The sequence below is a fragment of the Anguilla rostrata genome, chromosome 16 (genome assembly GCF_018555375.3).
Source record: "Anguilla rostrata isolate EN2019 chromosome 16, ASM1855537v3, whole genome shotgun sequence".
Classification (NCBI taxonomy): domain Eukaryota; kingdom Metazoa; phylum Chordata; class Actinopteri; order Anguilliformes; family Anguillidae; genus Anguilla; species Anguilla rostrata.
Window position 1 is genome coordinate 8,845,334 of NC_057948.1, and position 21,809 is coordinate 8,867,142.

The window sequence follows — 21,809 nt, forward strand, 5'->3', positions numbered from 1 at the left end:
GTAGTCTAACCAACCAAAACCCCATTTGGAACAATCTAGAAAATCCTGAATGTGTTATATTTATCAGGTATTATGGTAAATACATATAGAGGTTAAGGCAAAGATTTTGAAGTTGATCATGTGTCTGAATGTGTACCTGAGTTGCATTTCCCTTGCTTCCTTTCTACCAGAGATTGAGAATGTATCTCACCCCCCCCCCCCCCAACTTCCCTGCCTGAAAATGAATAAAGCAAACCCAATTTCATACAAAACATTTTTAAAAATAAAAAGCATACTTTGTTTCTTTATTTACTCTCATTTACTTTCTGCACTCATTGTACAGTGGAGTGGTAATATTAGTGTTATTAACAGCTTGAAGCATTTATTTAAGTATATAGCTTCTATAGTATATATTTCTTAAGTATATACAGTCCCCTCCAAAAGTATTGGAACAGCAAGGCCAATTCCTTTGTTTTTGCAATACACTGAATACATTTGGGGTTGAGATAAAAAGATGAACATGAGACAAGAGTTCAGAATTTCAGCTTTTATTTCCTGGTATTTACACCTAGATGTGTTAAACTACTTAGAACATAGCACCTTTGGTATCAGACCACCCAATTTTTAGGTGAGCAAAAGTATTGGAACAGAGAGTATTTAAGTAAATGAAAGCAAATAACACTTAATATTTGGTAGCATATCTCTTGCTTGCAATAACTGCATCAAGCCTGCGACCCATTGACATCACCAAACTGTTGCATTCTTCTTTTGTGATGCTTTTCCAGGCTTTTACTGCAGCCTCTTTCGGTTGTTGTTTGTTTCGGGGCCCCCCCTCCCTTCAATCTCCCTTCAATCTCCTCTTCAGGAGGTGAAATGCATGGTCAATTGAGTTGGTCTGGTGATTGACTTGGCCAGTCTAAAACCTTCCACTTTTTCTCCCTAATGAAATCCTTTGTTGTGTTGGCAGTGTGTTTTGGGTCATTGTCTTGCTGCATGATGAAGTTCCTCCCAATTAGTTTGGACGCATTTCTCCGTAAGTTGGCAGGCAGAATGTTTTTGTAAACTTCTGAATTCATCCTGCTGCTACCATCATGAGTTACATCATCAATAAAGATTAGTGAGCCCACTCCAGAAGCAGCCATGCAAGCCCAAGCCATGACACTTCCTCCACCGTGCTTCACAGATGAGCTTATATGTTTTGGATCATGAGCAGATCCCTTCTTTCTCCACACTTTGGCCCTTCCATCAGTTTGGTAGAGGTTAATCTTGGTCTCATCAGTCGATAAAACTTTGTTCCAGAACTTTTGTGGCTCATCTCTGTACTTCTTTGCAAATTTTAATCTTGTCTTCCGATTCTTACTACTGATGAGTGGTTTGCGTCTTGTGGTATAGCCTCTATATTGCTGCTCTCTAAGTCTTCTTCGAACAGTTGATTGAGATACCTTCACCCCTGTCCTGTGGAGATTGTTTGTGATGTCACTGACTGATGTTTTGAGGTTTTTCTTCACAGCTTTCACAATGTTTTTGTCATCAACTGCTGTTGTTTTCCTTGGTCGACCTGTTTGACATCTGTTGCTCAGTACGCCAGCGGTTTCTTTCTTTTTCAGGACATTCCAGGTTGTCGTACAAGCTATACCCAATGCTTGTGCAATGGCTCTGATCGATTTTCCCTCTTTTCTAAGCTTGCTTTTCTCCCAGAGACAGCTGTCTGGTCTTCATGTTAGTTTATCTTTTATAACACAAATGCAGTTTTCACAGGCAAAACCCAAGGCTAAAACCAAGAGCAGACATTCAGAACTATTTATTGTTTAACCAATCAATCTAACAGGACACATCTGGGCAACAAGAAACACCTGTCAGTCACATGTTCCAATATTTTGCTCACCTAAAAAATTGGGTTGTCTGATACAAAAGGTGATATGTTCTAAGTAGTTTAACAAATCTAGATAAAAATACCAGGAAATAAAAGCTGAAATTTGGATCTGTCATCTCATGTACATCTTTTGACCTCAAACTCAATTGTCTTCAGTGTATAGCAAAAACAAAGGAATTGACCTTGCTGTTCCAATACTTTTGGAGGGGACTGTACTTTTATTTTATGCCATCTGCAATGCACCTACAATTTGACTTTACTTCATAGATAGAGTACATTTTTCGGGAGGTGTTCTGTATTTTGGATACACGCTAGTGTATACTGGCATCCTTGATCATAGCAAAGCTACACCAGATGATAACTTTAATGGCTGGTTAAGATAGTAAATATGAATTATATGCATACCCCAGGACAGTCCCTGAATATCACCTCTCACCCCACAGTCCCAAACTCTGCTCCCAGTGTCCCAAAAGTCTGGGTTTAATTGGTAGCTCAGCGATAAGTTCATCAGTTTAATCAGCCGTTAGCTCGCCTCACCTGGTTTCTTCGGTTTGAACGAGTTTTTTGATTTTTAGGGCAAAAACAAAATCCAGCCGATCCTGCATCTCCCCAGGGCCAGGGCAGAGATCTACTGTCATCAGCGGTAACCTTTACTGTACATGGCCTTTATGATAACATTACTGCTGTCATCAGGAGTAACCTTTACTCTACATGGCCTTTATGATAACATTACTGCTGTCATCAGGGGTAACCTTTACTCTACATGACCTTTATAACATTACTGCTGTCATCAGGGGTAACCTTTACTGTACATGGCCCGTATGATGACATTACTGCTGTCATCAGGGGTAACCTTTACTCTACATGGCCCTTATGATAACATTACTGCTGTCATCAGGGATAACCTTTACTCTACATGGCCCGTATGATGACATTATTGCTGTCATCAGGGATAACCTTTACTCTACATGGCCCTTATGATAACATTACTGCTGTCATCAGGGGTAACCATTACTCTACATGGCCCGTATGATGACATTATTGCTGTCATCAGGGATAACCATTACTCTACATGGCCCGTATGATGACATTATTGCTGTCATCAGGGATAACCATTACTCTACATGGCCCGTATGATGACATTATTGCTGTCATCAGGGATAACCTTTACTCTACATGGCCCTTATGATAACATTACTGCTGTCATCAGGGATAGCCTTTACTCTACATGACCTTTATAACATTACTGCTGTCATCAGGGGTAACCTTTACTCTACATGGCCCGTATGATGACATTATTGCTGTCATCAGGGATAACCTTTACTCTACATGGCCCTTATGATAACATTACTGCTGTCATCAGGGATAACCTTTACTCTACATGGCCCTTATGATAACATTACTGCTGTCATCAGGGATAACCTTTACTCTACATGACCTTTATAACATTACTGCTGTCATCAGCGGTAACCTTTACTCTACATGGCCCTTATGATAACATTACTATTGTCATCAGGGGTAACCTTTACTCTACATGGCCCTTATGATAGGCTTACTGCCATCATCCCCTCTACTTCTGAGCCAACCTTTTCCAAAAGGAACCCCAGTATCCCACAATCCCCATGCTTTGCAGCTGTAAGGATTATTTTGAGGGTAGCTATCAAGCTCACCCTTGCCTTAAGTCTCTGAAATGATTTTGTTAGTGCGGTCACTCAAGACAAACTTTGCAAATGGCCACTGACACTTTTGTGCTCAATCTGATGCTTTCCAAAGTTGCATCTTATGATGCATCTTAAAATCTCGAAGCGCAAATCAGTTCTTTATTTTACCGTTTTATGTGGACTAAGCCTTTGGACAGGGGCCAAATCTTTCAGTAGACGATGAAGGCACTTCCTTTACGACCAGTTCTGAGAAAAAATACAGTCCGACAAACAGCACAATCATTTTGTTTTTATTGGACAACAATCTGTGTCAAGGAAATGCCACTTTTTAGTGTATTTGTTTTTATTCACATGGTAAACAACAACATGACAATTGCAGAATTTTTCTTTAAATTTATGTTTCAGATACACACACTTATTCACAAACCCCCTCTGCTGTGTACAAACACACGCACGTATACACACTTGAAATAGAAGGACAGAGGGAGGGGTGGAGGGTGAGATGGGGTGTTTTTGTTTGTTTGTTTGTATTTTTTTAAAGTGCTTTGAAGCACAACTCCTCTTGGAGGAACAGAACAAAGGCTCCGCATAAAGAATGTTTCCCAGGTCCAGATTGGGATTGGGATTGGGATTAGGATTGGGGGTGGGGGTTGTGGGGGGGATCAGAATGATCCGGACTTGTGTGCCGTGCATTAGTGTGCTTCGCGGGAGACGTGTAGTGGGCGCATTCAGGCACCACGCTGTCAGTCTTGCATTACGTGTGACTTGCTAACCCTGCTAACGTGCTAACCCGCTAACGTGCTAACCCGCTAACCCGACATCGCTGTGAGGCAGCGGAGACAGAGAGCTGCAGTTCAGGAGCGACAGGTAAAACCTCTATCTAATCTAATAAAACTAACTAATCGACCAGCTAAACTAACTAATCTCACTTACCTAACTAAACTTACATTGGTCTTAATATTTGAAGTTACATTCTCTGATCAAGTGTTATTTGGAAATAAGTAGGCAACATATATAGATTTGTATTGAATATAGATAGTGTACAGAAAAAGTGCCCAGCTAAAATGCACAAGATCAGTCTCCACGATGTGCAGTCAAGTCACTACCTGCATACACATGAAATAAACCATGTGACCTTCATGGTAAATTCAGCAAGAGTGCATAATTACGGCACTGCAGCATCTACAAATGTATTGCTCTGTCATAAATCTAAAATAGAAATATTGAGATTTTGTATAAAATTGGATTCTTAGCTGTGGTACACTAGAAACATCATTCAGTTCCTGAATATTGCGTTGCTGAGTCGTCTCAGTAGGGGGTCCTACTTGTACATTTCTAACTGGGACACCTTCAGTGTGTTTCGTCTTGAGTGAAATAATTCTTTGTGCTTCTTTGACGGTGATAAAGTAGTTTTTTTTTTGGTGTTTAAATCACTCCGATGTCTGTCTGTCCTGGTAGCGAGAAAGAGGTGCCAGACGGACAGACAGACCAGAGGACAGAATGACAGGAAGAAGTGAAATGGGAGTGACTGACAGCTAAAGGAATTAACTTCTCTCTTAGCCTAGCGTCCACATCAGCGCTTAACACAGATACGTACACAGCACCGGCCGAACTCAGACGCACTCACCCAACGCACAGATACACACGGCCAGCTTCACAGAGTCTGTTCAAATTTCACAGCTGATAAAAACAAATAGACACGTTTCAAGGTTAAGAGCCACAATCGCAAGAACGCTAATAAGAACAACGACGATAAGCAAAGAGACCAATGACAAAAACATGAGATGAGTCTGCAGGTGGAATGGTCCAGAAATAAAAAATAAAAACCAAAACAATAACAATAACAAACAAATTAAAAATATCCAGCTAGGATCACATAGAGGTCAAGGGGTTGGTCATTTAAAGGGGAACCTTCACTGTGGGGGAAAGAAATATGAACTCAAAATGCAGACCAATGATTAATTATCATTTGGTTCCGGTTTTCAGCTATTTCAGCTATTTGCTTTGAAAAAGTCTGTGGCCTTTGATTATAAACAAAATGGAGCAATGCGCTATGATTCGACCGTCAAACGACCGTCAAAAACCACACCGCTGCATAAGGAGAACAATCAGCAGCCCGTTGAAAAGGCAAACAGAGAAACCGCAATCCCTTAGTGCATCGCTCAATTGTGTCTGTAAACAAAGGCCTCAGACCTTGCAAAGCAAATAACAAAAGCAAGAGGCTTTTGAACCAAATGAGAGATATTCTTCATTTACCACTGTCTCCATTCTGAGGTCTTGTTCTCCCCGTAGCGGTTGCCTTTAAATGTTCACACTATTCAGGCACTACTTCACTGTGGACACAAGGTAACTTTAACTCGCCCACGTGTTTCTTGGTCTGACCAATTGGAGCAGCTCCCTCCCTGGATTCAACACAAGTAACTCTGTGCAAAGGTGGAGTTCTTAAAACACATTTTCCCATCATTCATCGCGTCACTGGAAACCCGGAGTCAGAAAGTGGACAATAAGAAACCAGTGTAAACCTCATATCTTCGTGAGTGAGAACTTAAGTTTGTTTCTTTCCTGCTCGCTGTGCCCAGAAAGAAATGTGACGGAACGAAGGCAGAAACGCCCATCGCGGCTAAAATCTGAAAACCTGCTCATCTGAAGTCTGGATAAACTGGTTATTTACTGATGTTCCTCCTGACGATGAATGATTTTAGATGCAGGTAATATAGATAGAGATTTTCAGTTCAGGATATTACGAAACTGCTCCATATTGCATCCATGTAATGTTTTGTTTTCTGTGATTCACCTCTTCAGCTGCAGTGACAAAGCAAGGTCCGCTCTTATGTAATAAGTCATCGTTGACAAACGTGAGAACCCTGTAATCCCAAACTCTTTGCAGACGAAACAAAAGCGAGCTTTCGTGAGGTCCTTCCTCCTTGGAGAAAGGCAGTGACTAACATGAGCTGTACAGCTGATTGCTTATACGCCGTTGGGTTTCCCCGGCAACAGCAACAACCAATCATACGGCAGATGCGGTGTAGCTATTCTAACGTGAATATTTCATAGGAAACCAGCAATTCCACAGGTAATCCTGAATGCAGTTTGGTCACGAGAAGACAGGACAGTGCAGTAAGCACATCCTGTGCAAACAATGTATCTCGAGATAGCACCCCCTATGGGGAGTTGGTCTGTACAATCATCGTAGAGCAAAATTGTGATCACTCCCAGTTGCATACCAAGTCTAATCTCACCCTTTTCGCATATTTTAGTAGTATATTTCAATCCCCAGAACTGGAAAAAAAACAACTCCAGCACTTCCGTTTGCAACATTACGACAGCACAACACCACTACGATGACAAGAGAGACAGGAATCGGGAGAGGTAGGCGTGCAAATAAGCCATCATGTAAAAAAAAAAAAAAAGAACAATAAAATATAATACAACATAAAATTCATATTGTCTTTGCATATATACAGTACAGTTAGCTGGACACAGATGCAGTAAAATGATAAATACAAATTTATATATATATATATATATATATATAATATAGATATATAGAAAGGAATTTCGATCGATAAATAAATACACTTTGCTCTCACCTCTGATTGTAAATTGCAAAACAGGATTTGATTTCCTTTTTGAAATTTCAGGAATAAGGAGGATATGAGAAAATCATAACGCAGCAAAATTCATCTTGATCCCAGCGGAGCAGATCCAGAAATCCAGACTCTGGATCAATTCCAGCTTTCTCAACATTTTTGGGGTGCGTTTTGGATGAGCTGATTATGGAATGTCTGTAGGGTTGGGGTTGGGGTTGGGGTTGGGGGGGTGAAGAGAAGTTTCCAGAACATAGGGCATCCACACGGGCTCTCAACGGATTGGATATGCCCTTCATTTTCCTTTCAATGATATTTCTTTGGTGTTCCCCAACTTTAGGGGAATCCAGATCTGGTTAAAAAAGCTCAGCGGTGGACCCTAAGCCTGGCATTTTTCTACAACCCAAACAATTTCATAAGAAATTACATTTCTCAGTTGGGTTTTTTTTATTTTATTTAAGGAGAAGCATTACACGCAAGTGTAAAGAGCAACAGCAGAGTTTACTGTTTTGAAGGGCTGATGGCTAGTTCTTTTAGCAAGAGCATTTACGGCCCACCGAGTTTGGACCCAGGACTGCAACAGTCTGGCATAGGGGAGCCAAACTCAGACTAGGCATGCGTGTATGTGTATTGTGACACCACAGTGACATCATTGATGACATCACAGTGGTCTAATTCCTTGGGGGCAATGACAGTATTCGTTTGAGTTTCTCCAGTTACACTGAATTTTTCAATTCATTCATTTTGAGTTTAGTCATTTATACTGACAGCATTTTGTTTGATTGAAATGAACCGCTTAATGAAAATGTTCCATTTAGGCGAGTTTAACCATGTGCACTGACAGCATTTAATGTTATTGAAAATACCTATTTGTACTGACAGTTTTGTGTTTAATTGAGTGGCTAACATTTCAGTTTAATTGGTTGGGTTTGCCTTGTTACAGCTGTCAGTGTTGAGTTTATTTGAGTTTACCATTTTACACTGACAGTGCTGAGTTCAATTGAGTCTCATCAGTTATACTGACAGTGCTGAGCTTAATTGAGTCTAATCGTTTATACTGACAGTGCTGAGTTTAATTGAGTCTAATCGTTTATACTGACAGTGCTGAGTTTAATTGAGTCCAATCATTTATACTGGCAGTGTTCTGTTTATTTGAGTTAACATATTTACACTGACAGTGTATAGTTTAAGTTTAAGCATTTACACAGACAGTGTTGAGTTTCAGTTAAAGTACTTTTACTTACTGTGTTGAGTTTAACCGAGTTTAAGCACTCACACTGAGTGTTGAGTTTCAGTTTAGGCATTTACACTGACAGTGCTGAGTTTGAGTTTAAGCATTCAACATGTTGGGTTATGCTGAGTTTAAACATTTGCACTGTCATTGTTGAATTTAAGAGTAAAGTATTCACACTGACAGTGCAGAGTTAAACTGGGTTTTAGCAATTACACTGACAGTGTTGAATTTAACTGTGTTTAAGCATTAACACTGACAGTATTGAGTTTAACTGCGTTTACGCAATTACACTGACAGCATTTAAGCATTGGTCCTCAGAATCTGAGCATATATGAACAGGTGCTGCAGAAGTCATCCAAGACTTGATGTGCATATTTTTTTGCAATTTGAAAGCGACCAATCAGTCGGCTGAGATTAAGGGTTGCCAGGCAGCTGGCTGGGAATCCAGACTCAACCCAGGCAGTTTTGCAACAACAAAAAAAAAAGAAGGAAAAGAAAAAATCATTTCACTGCACCACTGCAAAAAAAAAAAAAGAAAAGAAAGAAAAAGTACGACATTCAGAAAAAAACACTGCTACACAGGTGTCAGCTGGTCCTCAACTTGCCGGGTCCAAATGTGCACGCGCACACGCGCCTCGTCCCGCGGGGGGCGCTAGTCCTTCCGTTTTGGCAGTAAGTCGAGCAGGTACTCGCCGACGCCCAAGAAGTAGATTACCTGGGCGATGCCGAAGAGGGGCGCGATGACCAGGGCGCGGCAGTACGCCCCCTTCAGGAAGGCAGAGGGACCCTCCCGCTGGAGGATCTTCCTGTGTTCGGGGGGAGAAGGGTTGTCACGGTAACAGGGCTTCACGAAGAACACGGTTGTTACATCCCCACACACTGCACAAGATTTCTCGCCACATTAATATATTATTATAACTGTCAGCTGTTATAAACTGTGAATGCTGGTATTCATTTCTAACCCTGATTGGGACTCATGAATTGTTAGTTCTTAATTAATGCCTCAATTGCTCTTAATGAGTGTCTGAGGAGTTAAGATTTACCCTATTAATGCCACATTATGCCAGAGATGATATATGACCCTATTAAAGTAAATTTTCTTGAAGAATTACAGCAGAATTTAAAAATTTTGAATGATTATAAAGATATTAAAAGACAGGCTTGGACGCCCTGGTCTATAAGTTGTTAATAACACTTTAATTGTGTGTGTGTGTACGTGTGTGCGCACGTGTGTGTGTGAGTGTCTGTCTGCTGTGCCCGTGTGTGCGTTGGTGTGTGTGTGTGTGTGCAGGGAGGAAATGTTACCTGATGCAGTCGGTCACTCCTGAGTAAGTGTCCTCTTGGCTTCCCCTTGTCAGAGACTGTAGCCTGGTCTTTATCACTGTAACAGAAAAGTATTCACATTAAACACACGCACCACATGCATTAACACATACTGCTACACGGATTAGCGGCCAGCATATGCAACCGCACAGTTAAACAGCATCAAGCCCTGTTGATTAGCCGCAGGCGCACAAATCCATCTGGATTAAGAAGGCGTAAACCCTCAGATTAACGTCACGAGCCGCAGCGCCGGGAGCACACGGACACGCCAAACGCACGCCCGCGTCCCCGCTGCACCGCTCCGCGCGTATCTCTCTCACTCTCTCTCGCTCTCTCTCACGCCTCCCCCCTCCCCCTCTCCCGATTTCCATCGCTCGCGGCGCCGCGGAAAGGGGGGGGGGGGGCGCCAGCCAGTGCGGATCGGCACGGGGCTGCAGCGATCGCTGTACACCTGTGGCTCTCAAACTCGGTCCTGGGGGGGACCCCTGTGTCTGCTGGTTTTCATTCCAACCTCAACGGCAATCCCAGAATGCGTGCGTGCGTGCGTGCTTGCGTGCGCGTGCGTGTGTGTGTATGTGTGTGCGTGCGCGTGTGTGTGTTATTCTCACCGTCCACAGGGTTGACGGCCACAGCGGCAGTGCTGCCGGCGATGCAGCCCGAGGCGAAGGACACGTAGAAGGGGGCGTTGCCCTCCGACCCCCGCCGGCCCAGGTTGTTCAAGTTGGCAAAGAGAGGGAAGTAGATTATAGAGAATGGCACATCCCTGCAGGGGTGGGAGAGAGAGAGAGAGAGAGAGAGAGACAGAGAGAGCCACCGTGGCCTCCAAAATTATTAACAAGCTGGTAAAGACAAGTAAAGAAGTCTGTATGATATACATAATGCCGGTAACAAGCTATACTAACAAGCTGTACTGGCTGATAATGTTTAAATCTCCACCACTTTAAAGCCACAACACCTGCTGAAATAACTAGAGTGCGGTGCAAGGCTTTCTGAAACTAACATCAGAGCTTGTTCTGAGTGCTGTACCCCAGGGGTACAGGGTACCGTACCTAAGCAGTGTGTCCCCCAGGCCCATGTACAGCCTGTTCTGAGTGCTGTACCCCAGGGGTACAGGGTATCGTACCTGAGCAGTGTGGCTCCCAGGCCCATGTACAGCCTGTTCTGAGTGCTGTACCCCAGGGGTACAGGGTATCGTACCTGAGCAGTGTGGCTCCCAGGCCCTTGTACAACCCTGCGATTCCCTTGCTCCTCAGCAGGTCCCGGGTCAGCTGCATGGCGGTGGGGGACTTCATCTCCACTGGGGCCGCGGGGCCTGAGCTCACGGCCTCCGGCATCAGCTTCCGCTGGGCCGCTAGGGGGCGACATCATACCAATAACATGAGACACCACACAGACCCTACAACATCACCAAGATACACAGACACTACAACATCACCAAGATACACAGACACCACACCATCACCAAGATACACTGACACTACAACATCACCAAGATACACAGACACCACACCATCACCAAGATACACAGACACTACAACATCACCAAGATACACTGACACTACAACATCACCAAGATACACAGACACTACAACATCACCAAGATACACAGACACCACACCATCACCAAGATACACAGACACTACAACATCACCAAGATACACAGACACCACACCATCACCAAGATACACAGACACTACAACATCACCAAGATACACTGATGCCACACCATCACCAAGATACACTGACGCCACGCCATCACCAAGATACACTGACACTACAACATCACCAAGATACACAGACACCACACCATCACCAAGATACACAGACACTACAACATCACCAAGATACACTGACACTACAACATCACCAAGATACACAGACACTACAACATCACCAAGATACACAGACATCAGGGGCGACATAGCTCAGGAGGTAAGACCGATTGTCTGGCAGTCGGAGGGTTGCCGGTTCAAACCCCGCCCTGGGCATGTCGAAGTGTCCTTGAGCAAGACACCTAACCCCCAACTGCTCTGGCGAATGAGAGGCATCAATTGTAAAGCGCTTTGGATAAAAGCGCTATATAAATGCAGTCCATTTACCATTTACCATTTACATCACACCATCACCAATTACACAGACACCATCGCCCAAACAACATCACCAAAAAGGACAAACACAGAGAGACAGACACAGAGAACCACAGAGACACACAGAAGCACAAACACCGCGGACACACCAAACCTGGGCCAAATAATTGTCTGAAACAACATTCATAAGCGAGGAATTTCCCATGCGCTATTCTCAACGCAACCACCGGGGGCAGCATCTCCCCGTCTACCTAATGGAAGTGGCTGTGCTCAGCCTAGACTCGCACCCTTTCAACCCTAGCCCCTCTCACCAATTCGCCCGGCGTCCTGTAGCTGGATTTTCAGCATCTCCATGGGAGTGGTGACGATCACCTGTGGTCGGGGACAGGAGGACAGAAGGTCAGGCGTGAGTGTAACGAGCGATTCCTCCCAGTAAGTTAAACACGGCGACGAAGAAGCGCTTGGACACAGGAAACGCTTTGCGCGGAGTTAGCGGAAACGACGCTGGTTTTACATGAATCCTGAAAAAGGTACAGTGGACAAAAATAAGACGAAGGACAGCTGAGAATGCACAAAGGAGATGGAAAATATACTGTCACACACAAGCCAGACGGGCGGCCATGCCATCCCTTCCTCCTTTTATTTAGCTACAGAAGGTTGCGGTTGGTAACCTAGGTAACCAGTTAGTCAGGGGAATTTTTGAGTTTAGAGTGCTGTAATACCATCAAGATCCAGAATAATATCACAATATCATCTACAAGGTCCTGTATAATATCACAATATCACCTACTGGATCCAGTAAAATATCACAACATCGCCTAGAGGGTCCTTCACAATATGAAATGTGCTGTTGTGAATGTGGTCGAAAACATTTTTGAAAAACATACTTTAAATCTCTGAATGCTAAATGGACAGCGATCTGCCTAAGGGTTTAAATAGAAGAACCTGGGGCTCTGCAGTTTCAAAGTTTTTCAGTCGGTCTAGCAGTGCAGGTGTTCGAAGCTAGGGTAGCGCGAGCAGCAGAATATACCGGCTCTCAAACTCAGGGTGCAATACCCGCACATGCCACTGGGTGGCAGCTGGAGGATCACAGCCGCCTTGAATAAGAGCAAAAAAATAATAATTGCCATCTACTGCCTGACTTGGAAAACATCCAGTATTAAGAAGGGATTATTATTCTGGCAAGAAATCAAAAGGCTAAATCCATATAATATGTAGTTTTACAGTCAAACTGTTATTTGGCTTCGATCTGTTTATAGACTCTATGTCAGTATATGTTAAACAAAATATATACACCCTCAGTAAAAACAGTTTGGGCTCAAAGTACTTTTTCATCAAAGATAGTGTAAAACAATATACATTATACCCCGGTTTGTGTACATAATCTACATATACAATATATATGGGAAAATCAAAGTTCAAAATATGTCAAAAATCCCATGTCACCGTATGATTAATTAATACACTATTTAAAATTCAATAAATATTGGCACCCAACATGAGGCTGAGTCAGCTTCTTTTCACGCCCCAGACTCCAGCTACGCTCGCAGAGTGGAGTCAGAGGAAGACCTTTCATATGCGGCTTTAACATGCACTCCACGGGCACCCGATCGACCAGCGGGGGTCGCTGTTGCGTGACGAGATCGGCGGGCAGCCAGGCCGCAGTCACGATCATTTGCCCGGTTGTCAAAACTGCAAAACCGTAACCAACCCTGTTCCTGGAGATCCACCGTCCTGTAGTTTTCATTCCAACCCTAACAAAGCACACCTGACTCTACTAATTAGTAGCTCAGCCAGATCTCCAGCTGTTGAATGAAGCGTGCTTTGTTAGGGTTGGAGTGAAAACCTGCAGGACGGCCGATCTCCAGGAACAGGGTTTGGTTAGCGCTGCTCTGTGAGGACAGAGCTAGTTCCAGTCAAAAGGCCACAGCAGCATCAGTTCCGGTAAGGATGAACTCCCATCGGGCCGTATTCCTTGCAAGATCAGTCCCCTAAGAATCAATGCAAGCATCGATCGTCTCCGACCACATTGCCCAGCCTTAAGTGCCTTTGCGAATTATGATACTTTTCCTGGAGTCCTACTTTATATAATATATACTATGAAGATCTGCTGTACATATGCATTCACATACACGCACAGTTAAACAGACCTCATTACAATCACACCTAGATATGAAGACCTCGTTTTGATATGAAAGTGTGATTGCTGTATGTGAATTTTTTTTTTGCCAGTGCTACAAAGGGGACACATTAAATACTGCATCACATTACATGTGTTAATAACATTGCATGTTACATTCCTTTTAAATAAGTGCGCAATATATTACATATTGTTTTAATGAATTTGAAGTAACACCCCAGATACAGGTTTGAGTGATGGGTCCGGATGGGAGGGGCATTACAGCAGAGGCTCCACCCCCACACTCACCTGGCATGTGCCTGCTCCACAGCCTGCCAGCATCTCCTTCAGCAAGGTCAGCTTCTGACTGAGAAATCAGAGGAAGAGAGACATAGAGAGTTAGAGCAGAGAGAGAGGATAATCTGTCATCAGTTCATTACGGCTATTTTATTGACTCAAATCATTCGGTCCTGTTACTCTCTTCTTTTATTGTATGACAGGTCTGTGAATTTATCAGTGCTTTGACAACGTAATATTGCTCCTGTCATGCCGATAAAGCCATTAGACTGTGAATTTGAAAGAGAGGAGAGAGCGATGAGTAATGAGGAGAAAGTGAGTGATGAGAGAGGAGAGACAGAGGGAAGAAGAATGGCAGAGAGAAAAACATCATTACAGCGTCGGGATTGAGATGCTCTGAAGCAGCAAAAGGCTGTGCTTAACCCTTCAAGAGTGAGATCACACATATGAGATTGGAATGCTCTTAACTGAACTAACGTTGATGTAACAATCACTACTGGTAATTGAACGCAGTGGAGTTCTAGAACACTGACTTACAATTTAGAAAAAACATTACAAAAAAAACTACTCTTCAAAGTGTTCAGTTGTTCAAGTTCAAGTTACAGCTACTGTAATGCCACAAGGAATATCCCCCATATATAAAATTGAGACAAACTAGCTAATTACATAATAATGACCTTCCTTAACGAGAAGTGCTCTGAGCAACGCCCATCCATTATCAATACTCTCTTATTCCTGATCAGGGTCACGGGGGGGTTGCTTGGGGGGGTTATGTGCAGAAGCCTATCCCAGCGTGCATGGGTATCATAGGTATCCCAGCATAAAGAAAGAAATGACTTTAGCCTGTTTCATTGACTCCATTAGGCATGAAGGGTTGCATTACAAACGTCTACACTGTGGTGCAGGGGTGAAAGAGGCCTAAGGATATCACACAGTTGAATACATGCACACAGAAAACAATACAGTGAGAACTGGCAACAGAAGAACAGAGTAGTTCAAACAGGGCCGTGATGTGAGACAGGGCCACAGTCCATCATTGTTCGATATCTACACTAATGAATTAGCGGTGCAACTGGAACCATCTGTAGCCCCCTGGTCTCACCCTGCGCAACAATTAAGTCTCTGTACAGATGACCTGGTTCTGATGTTTCCCACAGAACACAGGCTACAGCAGAACCTGGCTCTGTTACAGGAGTACTGTCTGACCCGGGCCCTGGCGGTCAACTCGAAGAAGACAAACATAATGATCTTCTGTACAAAGACCAGATCTCAGGAAATTAGGCAACACTATGGCAGTACTAGGACACGCATATGCCTATCTACCTCGGTCTGACAATCAGGGCGTCAGGGAGCTTTAGCATGGTAATGAATGCAATTAAGAGAAGGTTTTACAAAACAAACTTGCAGGCAAGATTTGTGGTCCCCGCAACACAGCTGCATTAAATGGGACACGCATCCAACAGAAACCCTGCACCCTAAGTTCATAGAAAAACTCCAAATAATGCATGTAGGGTAGAATTAGGCCGGGTCCCATAAATATCCAAAAGAAGAACGCTAAAATTCTGGATGTACCCAAAATCAAGTCCTGAAGACTCACTGCAGTTTAAGCATTACTAGCCCCAGAGCTAGAGGAGGGACCCACAGCATAACGGGCTGCACAGTATGTGTGCCATAGCCTGAGAGACGGTGAACAGGCAACTCCACCATAACAGTGTCCCGAGGACAGTCTGAGCTTAGTCTATATCGTAGCCTTTATGGTCACGTACTCATATAAGCACACACACACACACATACACACTCATATAAACACCTCCACACACGCATTCACACACACACATACACACACGCACATAAATATGCACTCACAGAAATACACACACAAACACACATTTTACACTTAAAAACATATACTACACTTGCTCAATTCCCTCTTCCAAAATTGCTAAATTGCAAACATGACAACCCCACACAATCACAGTGGGCCAAATAACCCAAACACAGCCCACAGCCCAACCTGTCACATAAATATTACTGTGCCACCCTGTTGAAAAACCCACCTGGCCACACGCGCACGCACACACACACACACATACACTAACACGTACACACACACACACACACACACACATACACACACGTGCACACTACGTGAGTATTCTGCTCTAACGTGTGTTAATAATTCACAAGTTGAACTGGCTCAATAATTCAACACCAGGGCTATTAGTTGCCATGGAGATGCTGATAGACGCCAAGGATACTCCACTTCATCTGGGCAGCCCCTGCAGCAGGGGTTGATGGGTAATCCGCTTCAAGGATAATGTTTGCGTGTAATGTATTGACAGCTGTAATGTTATACGCATTTATATATAGAACAGCGTGCCGCTGTTCTCGCGCACCCACATGTACGACATACAGTACATCCAAACGCTGCTAACTGTCTCATAGGTACTGCCAAGCCTGCAAAGCAAACGCTAATTTTCAAAGCTTTTCATTACAATATAAAACACTGCGGTGAAAAAAAACTGGTTTTCTTTTCCGCGGCTAGCATTCCGATGGCATAAAACCGACAAGAGCCCTGTAGAAAAAATGTATCGTGATGTCAGGTGCGGTCTGTTCTGACAATTCCATTGGTTGAAACTGAGTTGCGAAGTTAAACCCTGCTTGCCACAGGCCGTGTGCCAATCGGATGTGGGTTATCCATGCATATTCCAGCACCCGTATTTTACAGACAAAAATGTGCGCTGTTTCCACCTCTCCTGAGCTCTCTACATCAGATCATACCGTATTAATCATACTTATTTTTAATACGTGTCAGCTGTTGTTGCTTCGAGCAGGTCTGTAAAGCTCTATGAAGTTTGTTTTATGTTGGCTAATAAATCAACATCTGTTCGCCAGTTCATGGCATTCCCCCTGTCAGATCGCTCATTGTCGCTGTCATTTTAAAAGCGACTCGCTTCGGCGTGAGTCGAAATTAAATGACAAATCAGATGTATCAATTTCCCAGGATGCACCTGGTGTCCATCCCCATTGCAGTTCCTCGCATCAGCGGACCAACAGAACAGTGAAGTACGTCCACCTCGCTGACATGTTTTTGTCAATTCTGATTGATAGGGAAGGTCGATTTTTTAAAAGAATGTGTTAGACCCAGTTTTGTTTTGTTTTGTGTAAATAGTCAAAAGAATATTGCCACCTAGTGGTGATCTCTGTAGGCCACAGAAAATTATAGGACTACAATTTCCACGACGCTCCAGCCAATTTAATAAAGACAGGTGTGCGCAATTTGAGGCTGGAAGACGCCGACGAGAGACTGTTCTCGACCGTTTACCGTTTAACGTAAACATAGATAATTTAAGTTTGTAATGAATAAGTAGTAAAATAAGTAATTTGTCATTTTATTTGAGTTTTGCCTCTTTTGATTTGATTTGATTTTGATTATTATAAAGGCCTATTTTCTTTGTTGAATGTGTGTTGGAACAATCTTGATTTATTTTGATTAACCGCACGAGCCATTCGACATCAAGCCATCCGGACAAGCCCAACAAGTCATCACAACCGTGAGTAAAGCAAGCCAAATAACTTGAAAGATAACGCGTTGGAAATGTCTATATCTACAAGGCGTCTAAAGTGGCTTTTAGAAAGCAAGTTGAAGGAATCCACGACAGGATGGTACAATTATTTTGGCTAGCAATACAGCAGGTCCCTGTTAACAGTATCAATGGACTGTAACTGGAGTTGTTTTCACGTTCTTAAAGGGTTTTGGAGTGAATAGTTCAATGCAGTTGATATTTATGTGAGATGACAGCACTGGGGGAGGGAGGGGGTGGGTGTCAAAACCATTAAAGTGGCAGCTGCATCACTGCCAGATGACCAATAGTAATTTATGACAACTCAGACATCAGTCTTTAGCCTTTTTATGAAAAGCCGAGCCAATGCACCTACGATACGGACGTGAGTATTATCTCCTCCAGGAATGCAAGCATGTAGTGACTGATGGCTGTTCTCTTTGTCTCTTGCACAAAAAAAAAACCAAGGACATGAAAACTGACATCTCTACTAATGGGTCCAGGTTCAAATAACTGATATTTTTGTTGAGATAAACTTCAGGAAGCAGGATACTGGCATTGCAGTGCTCCTTGTCCTCGATCATGCTTCTAAAGGATCTACACCGCTTTGCTGGAATTTTGAATTTTTGTAATTTTTTAAACAAGACCTCAATATGTGTGAAGTTCTCTTCAACCTCCAGTGAAGTCAAAACAATCATACCGACACAAGCCGATATAGTGGAACGTGCTGTAACTCCTCGTGAGACTCTTTCAAAACATGGTCGACATCTGCAGTATGAAGGGTTCACAAGTTCTTGCATTGCTTCTGTGCCATTTACATGACTTCATTTAACCAGCCGCATCAACCGAGAATTCAGTCATCTTTTGCAATGATGCACTGTGGGTAGGAATGCAGGGGACTGTGCAGCCAATCAGATGATTGGGTGGTCAGATATTAAGAGCCAGTTTTTGTGGGAATTTGACAATGACAGTGGAGTTAAAACTTACCACAAGAAATTATGTTCTTTAATAATAAGTATCCATAATAATAAAGATGATCTATGTCTTTAATAGATTCCAGAACCATCTGAGATCAATCCAAGATGTGAATTCCTTTATTTGCTGTGACAAGATGTTTGGAGTGCTCTGTTGCGATGTACTTAACTTAGGGGTTGCAAAACTTAGCCTGCAGCCTGTTTAGTTCCGAGACACATTTTACTGTCAATCATCCATCCATCCATTGTCTATGCCCAATTATCCTGGGCAAGGTCACGGGGGGTGCTGGAGCCTATCCCAGCGTGCATTGGGCGAGAGGCAAGAACACACCCTGGACAGGCTGCCAATCTATCACAGGGCTACTGTCAGTCAATCCTTCTTAAACGGTAGCCAAATGTACTTTCGAACATGGATAGGAAATGTTTCTCAACACAATGTCAAAACGGCAACACTGTAACTGTTGCAGTGCATGTAACCGGTGAACGTTTCAAGCCTCTGGAAAGGGAATAAATGTACACAAAGTTATTTCTCTTACCACGCGTAACACTATCTTGTGATCCACTTCAGTCCCTTTCCAGGCCCACAGTTCAACAAAACATTTATGGTAACATAAAACACGAATTCCATAGTAAACGCCTTTCAGACACTGCTTATGTCGCCTGTACATATAACTCATTTGTGCTTTAGTGGCATCCCAGTTGAGCGTTCAGCTGAGATGGCAAGCTGCTAAACTTTGAACTTGTGCCGCTACCCGCAACCCCGCTAACCGACACATAAACGGCAAATGTTTAAAAGGGTGCTAGGCGCTGACGTGACGGGCAGATGAGCGTTCAGGCCTAACGCCAGCTCTGTCTCCACTCCCTCAATCCCCGCTAATCCCCTCAGAAATAAAACAAGTTAGCGCTGCCACTCTTAGCGCTGACACGTCATTAGCGCTGAGGCACGACCATCGGGCAGCGGCCAAACGAATTACGGTAGCCAGTGTCAGGTGTTCCAACCAATGTAACGACACGTCACGTTCAGTGTGACAGGCTTTAGTCTGAAGAGGTAATGCTCCAGTGTGTATCACCAGTCAATTGTGATCATGTCAGTCTTTCAGGCAGTGTCAACAGACTTTAGTGGTACATCAGATCATGTAACGCCTTTCAGTGTGTATCAGCCAGTACAGTTGACATGGCTTAGTGGATCCAGTTGCGTCAGTGAGATGGAAGGCTAACTAGTCGTATCCAGCCTCGTGAGACAGGGCATTTAGGTGTACAGTCAGCTGTGACAGGGCAGTGGGTTCAGTCGACACGTAGTGACGGTGCCTCAATTCGAAATCAGTAACAGTCAGGTGACAGTGGTTTAGCGTGAGCAGTCAGTGTGAACAGGCGCTCTACTGTGTATTCACAAGTCAGTGTACAGCATCACAGTGGCATCAGTCAGTCAGTGTGACAGTGGTTTACTGTGTATCAGTCAGTGTGACAGGGCTCTACTGTGTATCAGTCAGACAGTGTGACGGTGCTCCAGTGTGTATCAGCCAGTCAGTGTGACAGTGCTCTAGTGTGTACAGTCAGTCAGTGTGACAGAGCTCTAGTCTGTATCAGTCAGTGTGACAGTGCTCTAGTGTGTATCAGTCAGTCAGTGTGACAGAGCTCTAGTGTGTATCAGTCAGTCAGTGTGACAGAGCTCCAGTGTGTATCAGTCAGTCAGTGTGACAGGGCTCCAGTGTGTATCAGTCAGTCAGTGTGACAGAGCTCTAGTGTGTATCAGTGTGTCAGTGTGACAGTGCTCCGCTGTGTCTCACCCATCCTTGGAGAAGTGATGCCTGAAGAAGTCATTAGCCGCCAGCTTGATGGCTTTCTCTGGGGTGACGAGGGTCAGGTTCACCGCAGCCCCTGAGAGACACAGAGATTGTGTTTGTGACATCGCTCGCGTTGCCCTGGCAACACATTTTCATCTGCCAGGCCAGCGAAGCTCCATTTCATTTTGAGAAAGAAGGAGAGAGAGAGGAGAGAAGCTGGAGGGACGAACATGGAGAGAGAAAGACAGAGAAAAGGAAGGAAGCAATTAGAAGGGATGTGAAGAAACAGAGAAAACAGAGCGAAGGAGAAAGAGATTAAGAGGTAGAGAAATAGAGGATAGAGGAAGATAAAGGGGAAAAGAAGCAGAGGATGGGAAAAAGAGAGAAAGAAAAGTAAGCAGAACTCAGAAGAGAAGGAGAAAAACAATCGCTCAAGCAACAGTAAATCATACTCCATAATCCATAATCGCCTCTCTGACAGTCGTAGAGCTTTGTTCAGTATTTAACCACCACCCTTCACTTTGAGACAGATGTGGAGTGACGCGCCACACAAGCAAGCCCCAGCCCCTACCTCTGTACATCCCGAAGTAGCCCTCCGACCGAATGGTCTTGATAAGGCAGTCTGACCTGCGGGAAAGGCAACAATGCAGGCGGTTATCTCCCAGAATTCAGTGCAAGAGAGACAGCCCATGAAAGTGAGCCACAGTCGTAGCGGTGCTTTTTGGGTCCGGTACGTACATGCTGGTGTAGAGCCGGGAGCCATTCTGCTGGTTCTGGAGGCGGGTCTTGGCCAGGTCAATGGGAAACACGCAGGTGACCCCAATCAGCCCTGCTACCCCCCCATTAATCAACTTGGCAGGCAAACTGGGGAGAGGGGAGAACCACAGATATAATAATAATAATAACAACAGCAACACATTTTATGAATAACAATTTCAAAGTGCTGTACAGTGATATCATAAAAAATATGTGTACATTGCCAATACAGCAATGAAAAATAGACAGGTGATGATAAAACACAACGTGATTTAACCCTGAGAAAATACATTGCAATACAGAGGTAACTCAAGATAAAAACACACTGACGGGCAGGAGCGGAGTAAAAAGGAACTCAAGCTTTTAGTCTGCTTTGAGAGGATGTGTGTCTGGGGGAGTACGCAGTGACCAAGTTTTGGTTAGCAGAACGTTTCTAGAACGTTAGGAACTTTACGGTAAACGTTCCTGGTGTGTACGTGTCCAGTTTTCTGAGGGTTCCTTAAGTGCTCTTTTAGTCACAAGGAACGTACAACTACGGCTTTGTTCGGCTTTGCCAATGAAGTTAAGGTGGC

General features: G+C 43.7%; 1 protein-coding gene across 3 annotated transcripts in view; it reads right to left on the bottom strand.

The window, feature by feature from the left end:
• Positions 1-3,787: 3,787 nt before the first annotated feature.
• slc25a22a (solute carrier family 25 member 22a) overlaps positions 3,788-21,809 on the bottom strand; it is a 38,606-nt gene continuing 20,584 nt past the window's right edge. The window contains exons 3-12 of one of the 3 annotated variants that reach the window (XM_064312162.1): positions 21,220-21,345; positions 21,053-21,108; positions 20,485-20,575; positions 14,173-14,230; positions 12,056-12,116; positions 10,888-11,008; positions 10,781-10,813; positions 10,266-10,420; positions 9,640-9,715; positions 3,788-9,140 (exon numbers count right to left, since the gene is read on the bottom strand). In XM_064312162.1, coding sequence (XP_064168232.1) covers positions 8,987-9,140; positions 9,640-9,715; positions 10,266-10,420; positions 10,781-10,813; positions 10,888-11,008; positions 12,056-12,116; positions 14,173-14,230; positions 20,485-20,575; positions 21,053-21,108; positions 21,220-21,345 — 931 coding nt within the window. In that variant the 3' untranslated portion in view covers positions 3,788-8,986. Of the gene's footprint in view, positions 9,141-9,639; positions 9,716-10,265; positions 10,421-10,780; positions 10,814-10,854; positions 11,009-12,055; positions 12,117-14,172; positions 14,231-19,233; positions 19,646-20,484; positions 20,576-21,052; positions 21,109-21,219; positions 21,346-21,809 lie in introns of those variants that run through there. The other 2 variants (XM_064312161.1, XM_064312163.1) reach the window with 2 other exon arrangements.